Source organism: Danio rerio, chromosome 3, assembly GCF_052040795.2.
Source record: "Danio rerio strain M-AB ecotype USA chromosome 3, GRCz13ab, whole genome shotgun sequence".
NCBI lineage: Eukaryota > Metazoa > Chordata > Actinopteri > Cypriniformes > Danionidae > Danio > Danio rerio.
This window is the reverse complement of record NC_141023.1, coordinates 9,351,336-9,359,328: the sequence shown is the minus strand read 5'-3', so window position 1 is coordinate 9,359,328 and position 7,993 is coordinate 9,351,336. Positions and strand designations below refer to the sequence as shown.

At 35.5% G+C, this 7,993-nt stretch overlaps 1 protein-coding gene across 6 annotated transcripts in view; it reads left to right on the top strand.

Annotated features, from left to right (window-relative positions):
* Window positions 1-398: 398 nt before the first annotated feature.
* Window positions 399-7,993, top strand: part of shisa6a (shisa family member 6a) — a 214,865-nt gene continuing 207,270 nt past the window's right edge. For 5 of the 6 annotated variants that reach the window (NM_001442722.1, NM_001442723.1, NM_001442720.1 and 2 more), the window contains exons 1-2: window positions 399-434; window positions 1,184-1,988. In NM_001442722.1, the coding sequence (NP_001429651.1) occupies window positions 1,444-1,988 (545 nt within the window). In that variant the 5' untranslated portion in view covers window positions 399-434; window positions 1,184-1,443. Of the gene's footprint in view, window positions 513-1,183; window positions 1,989-7,993 lie in introns of all 6 variants that reach the window. The other variant, NM_001442721.1, reaches the window with a different exon arrangement.

The window sequence follows — 7,993 nt, the reverse complement described above, 5'->3', positions numbered from 1 at the left end:
GACAGTTTGCTGCTTTAACAACCCTACATTGCACGGAGACCACCAAATTAACCTTCGTTTCGAGCTGTAGTGCAGTTTTATGAAATGAATATGTTTTTTCCTGCCAGGAGTGCTGATCCTCGAACCTGTCCTACGTGTTCAAAGGCTGTCCATGACACTATAATGCAGTTGTTGAGAGGTCGCGTGGGTTGTTGCGGGAAGCCTGAAGGTATGAGCAGGAGAGCGTTTACCCTAAGACGGGTTTGTAATTACCTGACTTGCCGGTGACGTGTAGAAGTACAAGGGAGAGAAAAAAAGGGAAAAAAGAAGTACAAGGGAGAAAAAGAGAGAGGGAGAGAGTGGATGGATGGAGGCGGAGCGCAGGAGCGTCTCTTTCTCTCTCAGTTCCTCGGAATCACAGTGACGGACATCCCGCATCCGAGCGCACTGGACTCGTAAGTTGTGACGATTTCTACAATTTTAAATCCACTTTTTAGCGATTTCATGAATGAATGTGAAGCGTCAGAGGTTACGTGAGTAGTTTTATATATGATTTGCAAGCGTTTTTACGCTGTACAGCACTGAAAAAGTGAAAATATGCAGCCTTTACTGTATGGAGCTGTGTCAAACCGATGTGTGCATGTTAAAATTACTTTAGTTGGTGTTACACAACGTAGTCGTTGATTTATTCATTCATAAAAAGCATTTATAAAACCGGTTATAGTAAATGCATTTAAATACATTTAAATGGGAACACTTGAAACGCATTTAGGTTTAAGAAAATGTATGTGCAGTGCAATTGGGAATGAAATATTTAAATGATTAAACATCACGACTAGCTAATTATTTTTGTTGAATTTCAGAAATATTTCTTTGCATTAACTGTATTAACTATTTTATTATTAATTTAAATGCATTTGAATGTTTAAGGTATTGGTTTTGATTTATTTTATTATTTATATTGGATGTATAGCATTATGCAACAGATTCAAACAGCATTCACAGATTTTGTAAGCACTGTTGTTAGTCTACACGTGCTGATTTTAGCAAAGATTTCTGTTTCTCTGAAGAATATGTAATGTAATCTCGCAGGAACAACTTGAACTGGATGAAATGCGCTGTCCGTGGTGCTGAAACCATGCAGACTTGGGCATTTTGAATGTTGAGAAGAGTGTAATTCTTTCCCTCATCTTTTGCTTTTCAGATAAACATAATGTAGTCAGTTCTTGAGCGAGTAGATTTCAAGTTTTGACTCTCCATCCACTCAACCTGAAATGGGCAATGCACAGTTGTTGGCTTGACTCTGTAAGCAGTATGCCTTAAAGAATGAGAGTCTTAGGGAGGAGGACTGTTGAAACGATGATGCGTGGAGATGGACAATGGAGGACCCGCAAGACTGCGTGACAAGCGGGTCAGTGCTGGTTTGAGTAAGTCATAAAAAGAGGAGAAACACACCCTGAAGCCATGGGGATACGACATCTCCTACTTCTATTGGTCTATCTCGACCCACTCTGCGTCCTGAGCGCATCCACAACCAAGAGGAGCAAACCACCTCCGAAAAGACCCCCAAAAGTTAAGGAGGTCAACAGCACAGTTGCTCCAACAGTGGCGCCCCGACGGATCACCCAAGTCCAGGCACCCATCATCGGCGATCACGACACCTGTCTCGGCTACTATGACGTGAGTGGTCAGTTCGACAAAGAGTTTGCCTGCAACAACACTGACCATCGGTACTGCTGTGGGAGCTGCTTCCTGCGCTTCTGCTGTCCCGTGAAAGCCAAACGACTGGATCAGAGGGTCTGTACCAACTACAACACACCCGACTGGATCAAAACCCAACCGCCCTCACCGGCACCCACAGGGGACACGTATGACCCTGCTCTGGACCAGACCAACACCACCGTCTACATCACCTGTGGAGTCATCGCCCTCATCATCATCCTGGGGATTTCGGCCAAAGTGGCCTATGATAAAGCCACCAGACCACCTCAAGAGATGAATGTCCACAGGTGAGTCCAAAAAAACTTAATAGGTTTAAGTTAAAGCTTCAATAGTAGAATGTAGGGTTAACTTTAGTGTAAGTACCAATTTCCTCTCTCTACTATTGGCTTATTACATGACTATTATAAGGATGTTGGCTGTTTATTAGTACTTATAAAGTATGATCTTATTCTAGTTAGTTAGTTTACTTTATTGGTCCCCATGGAGACATTTCATTTACAGCATACACTCACAGAGGCTTCTGACATTTCACACTTGGCATATATATATATATATATATATATATATATATATATATATATATATATATATATATATATATATATATATATATATATATATATATATATATATGCCAAGTGTGAATATATATACACACACACCGTTAAATTCAGAATTATTAGCCCGCCTGTTTATTTTTTTCCCCAATTACTGTTTCACTTCATTTCGTCAACACATTTCTAAACATAATAGTTTTAATAACACATTTCTAATAACTGATTTATTTTATCATTGCCATGATGACAGCAAATAATATTTGACTAGATATTTTTCAAGACACTTCTATACAGCTTAAAGTGACATTTAAAGGCTTAACTAGGTTAATTAGGTTAACTACGGAGGTAAGGGTAATTAGGCAAGTTATTGTATAATGATCATTTGTTCTGTAGACTATCGGAAAAAAATTACAGCTTAAAGGGGCTAATAATATTGACCTTTAAATGGTGTTTAAAAAAATTAAAAACCACTTTTATTCTAGCGAAAACAAAACAAATAAGACTTTTTCCAGAAGAAAAAAATATTCTAAGATCTACTGTGAAAATTTCCCTGCTCTGTTTGAAATTTTTTGGGTAATATTTAAAAAAGGAAAAAAAAATTGAAGGGGGGCTAATAATTCTGACCATATTCTATATACTGTGTTCTGATATATAAATAAATAAGTCATTTAAAATCATAGAACTCCTACTCTAAATAAACATCCAGTCTAGTAGCCATCAACTGTGAGAGGAGAAATGTAAAAACTTGATTAGGGAATAAATAATATTTTTTTCCTATTTCTTACACACCTGGGAATGCAATACTGATGACCTGATTGTAACAATTTGAAGTTGTTTGATTTAGTACTTCTACATTGCTAATCTTATCAATACCTTAACCCAACAACTACCTTAATAACTATTAATAAGCAGCCAATTAAGGCAAAATCAGGTCAATTGGGACACTTTTTGCCATTTGAAATGACAAAAGAAATATTTGGATGACCCAACTGACCTGAATTCACCCTAGTAGTTTATTTGGTTAATATCTTAGTTAATGGTTTGACAATTGTGAGAGTTGTATCTTATAATAAAGTGTGACTGGAAGTAGTGATGGATTCAACGTGGGGTAACCTGGTTAATGTCTACATGGTATTAAAATAATTGGTATTCATTGGTACTGATAATCCCCAGAATCTTTGGAATTGGAATATTTCTCTTTAAAATAGATATAGATTATTTAGGTCTTTGCTGTTTGGTAAAAAGGGGATATTTAACAAAAAACTGTTCACTGAAAAGATTTTTGGAGAACCAAAAATGGTTCTTATGTGGCATTTCTTAAAAAACAGACAAACACCCTTTTGGAGAACCTTTATTTTTAAATCTTAAGGACTGGTAACCAAAGTTTGTCCAATGCAAACTAAGGTTGTTAAGGGATTGTTCACCCAAAATGGAAAGTTCTGTCATCATTTATTCAGTTTTAAACCCATGTGTTCTTCTGTTGAACTCAAAAGATATTTTTTATAAAGGATTTCTCAGTGTTTTGTGGTAGATCAATAATTTTCATCTTTCTGTTTGGATTTCTACATCTTTCAAAATGTTATACAGATTTGCTCTCACATGATTTTGACTAGATGATGACTGCATTATCATTTTGGGGCACATTATCCCTTTAAAATGTTGCACCACACCCAGTGTAAGTATTATGAGGCATTTAGCCAGAAATGCGGCATATGGATAACCATCTTGAGGTAGTAATACGGAAGGTTAATTCATTTCATTATTGTGTTTCAAGATACTGAAGAATTGAAACTGCGCTGTTTGTCATTTAGGATGAGAGTGTTTGCTGAATGACAAAGAATACCATTAACTCCCAATTGCATCGCATCACATCAGCATATATCAAAAGGTGTCTTTTTTCATTCTCATTAGCATTTTAATTTGTGAAGACAAAAATGTGGAATTCAGATAAGAAGAATGATTTAAAGTAACTGATTCATACGACAAAACGATGAATGCTAATGAAATATTAATGTGCTTTATGACATGCTGGGATGTTGTAATTCAATGTTTGGTCGAATATGGACAAATCCAACTATTGGGTTAAAATCAGGATTCGATTTATACATTGATGATCATGTGTGGGTGAGGGGAAGGGGGGCAACATTTTTTTCACATAATGTAATATGTAATACTTCAAATCTGTTCACTTAAATTACACACAATTCATTAAAAACAAATACATTTACATTTTCAGTGAGGGATATTGAGTGTATTCTGGCCTACAGTAACCTGATTAGCTAGGCCTATTTTAAACTGTGTGCTTAATTTTACTTTGCTTTTAGGCTATATGTAGACACAAGCAACTATTTTATGAGAAAAGTGTCTTGTGAACACTTATTGTGTGCAAAGGTGCTCCAGATTTGCAAGTTTTAGTCTGCTGAATGCATTTTGTCTCTCATAGACTGATTTTGCGTTCACAATGGTATGAACCGTTATAGGGGTGGTCAAATGTATATTTATATCATCTATTATATCAATTATTAATATTATTATTTAAGATACAAATCAGATCAAACTATTTCTCACAATTTAAAGGGATGACCCCCCATACATCTAATTTTCAGATGGAATTAAGAAGGTCAAACCCCCCTATAATTCGCACCCTGGTTAAACATGTTATTAGAATTCAATTGAAAAAAATAATAACCAAACATTGGTTTTGTCCACATTTGACCCAACATTAGGTTAAAACAACCCATCATGTTTTATTTATTCATTTTCCTTCGGCTCAGTCCTTTATTCATCAGGGGTCACCACAGCGGAATGAACCGCCAACTTATCCAACGTATGTTTTACACAGCGAATGCGCTCCCAGGTGCAATCCAGTACTGGGAAACGCCCATACACACTCATTTACACACACTCATATAATAGCTCATCCAGTTCACCTATAGCGTATGTCTTGGGACTGTGGGGGAAACCGGAGCACCCAGAGGTAACCCACACCAACAAGGGGAGAACATGCAAACTCCACACTAGACCAGTGACCTTCTTGCTGTGAGGTGACAGTGCTAACCACTGAGCCACTTTGCTGCCCTTCCATCATGTTTTAGTGTGATTTGTCATATTAAAGCATGAGACTGAATGAGGCAACGGGAGATAAATGAAACCCTCTGACACATTTCTATTGAAACGTACAGTACATAAACTAGACCGCGAAAAAAGGCTTTGTGATTCTGGATCGCAAATTAAGCGGCAGGGTTCTGGGTTAAGAAGGAATATTAATAGTTAATTGCATACTGTATTAAATCTAGGACTCATCTGCGTCTAGGAGGGATTGATTCTGGATTTCATTAGTCTTGCGCTGAGATGGAGGTCAGCTGGAAAGTGTTGCATCCTGGGGAACTAGGTTTCCATGCTGTAGTTTGTCAATAAAAGACAGATTTATAGCACTTTGGTTTGTCAATGTCAAAAAGGAGACATTTCAGAGATTATCTCTTTGTTTTTGAAGGTCAAATCAGACATCGGTATTGTTTATTGATTGGGTTTTTGTTAATAAAAAGTCAATGGTAACCGAGAAGGATGAGTTCTCGTGTTATGACTGACGTAACGTTGACCTCATAGCCGCTGGCGTCACTCAGGGAGTGCAAGTCGATCCTTTTGCTGGGCTGTGGAGAGTATTGAAGATGGCAGGTTGCTCTTTTCTTATCGAACTGATCCATGAAGCGAATATGAGTCAAGCTCAGGCTGTCTGATAAGAGTTTGGCTGCTGCTCACAATGAGGCTTATTGGATTTGGGAAGACCGAATGACATTCTGTACAGCTGCCTCACACATGTGAGCAGCATACATAAAAATAAACAGACTGTTGTTATTTACGCAGGTCATTTCATACCTGCGACTAGGCCAACATGAATCGGCATTAATTGTTTTTTCCAAAGTTCTGCACTGAAAAGGGCAAAGAAAGTCCACAGCCCCACTTATTACTTACTTTTTTCATTAAAACCAGTGCAAAAATTGTTATAACTATATTTTCTATTCTCCCACTTGTCGTTATATTAATGTATCATTATTTATTTGAAGAGCATAATCATAATTGATATATTGCATGGTTAAAATGGTGCAAATTGGTCAAATATAATGGTTATTTAAACAATAATAAGATGCTAATCAACATTTAAAAAAAAAACGGTGTGGAATAGAATAGATTAGAAAAAATAGAATAGATTCATAATTCTGGAAGATTTTGTTTAGGCATGTTGTTTTAAACCTATGGTTAGGCCCACATGAATCTGCATGGTCAAAGTAATTAATTAATTAGTATGAATTTGTTTATTTTTATTATTTGTATTATTATTTTCCAAAATTCAGAACAGATATATATATATATATATAAACAATATAAAAAATAACAGTTCACAATTTCTGTCTGGTCTGTCTACATATGGCTTTAATTAAAACAATGCAAAGAAATCTATATTTTCTGTATTTTTTTTTTCATTATATAACATAATTTCATTTTAGTACATAATCAAAATTGCTATATTGCATGATTACCATGGTGCAAACTGGTAAAATATAATGCTTATTTGAACTAATATATATATATATATATATATATATATATATATATATATATATATATATATATATATATATATATATATATATATATATATATATATATATATATATATATATATAAAATTTAAAACCTTGAAAACAAGATGAATTGTATTTCTGGATTTTTAACCTACAGTATGACTAGTCCCACATGGAAAATAGTAAAAAACCACAATAAAAACTGTATTTTGGAATAAAAACTTTCTGCCTGGTCTTACTTATGACTTACTTTCTTCCAATTTAAAATAAACAACAGCAAAAATATATATATTTTTAGATTATCATCGTGTCCTAACTACATTCAATGACGCAATGCGATAAAAGCTGTCTTTTTCATGTTAAGAAGAGATTTTGTTTCTATTACTGCACATCATAGCTAAACAACATAATAAACTACAAAGATAATCTCCTCAGGTACTGGTTATGTGCTTTATTCACTGTTAAATGTCACAGATTTGAGATCAAATACCATTTTTGCTGACAATTATAGCCATACTACTGAAAGTACTATGGCTGAACTGAATACTACTGAAATGTATTACAGCAGTGTTTTTAATCTAAACACTTTATTGACAAAGTCTACAACCAAGCACATGTTGTCAGAACACAAACGTTTTGCAGGTAATGAAGTATTAAGCGTTTTTCCCATAGGAAATCCCATCTAAGCAAAATGATAGCAGGCATCTGTAGCTCAGCTCATGCTCCGCCTCTGCCTTTATTTGGTATCCCCCGGTTGGTGGATGATGCGTGAACAGAATGACGATGGTTGGCCGCGCCTACTTGTTGCTTTTTTTGGGTTCTTCAGAAACCTATAGGTGATGTCACGGATACTACGTCCATATATTTTACAATCTATGGTCTGCACCAAACACGACGCAACATGACAGAAACATTTAAATACCAACCGCTGCACTCCCAACTAAATGGTAAAGGCTTTTAATCCAATTAATACATGTTATACAATGTTTTTACTGGGCTACTAAGTGACTGATGTTGTTGGTTTGCACTGAATCACAGTTCTGCCTTTCATTTTTAAACCATCTGCTTGATATTTCATTTTCAAGATCTGTGATAAACTATCTGCCGGTGCTTTCAGTAGTATGATAATAAATGTCACAATAAATGGTGTTA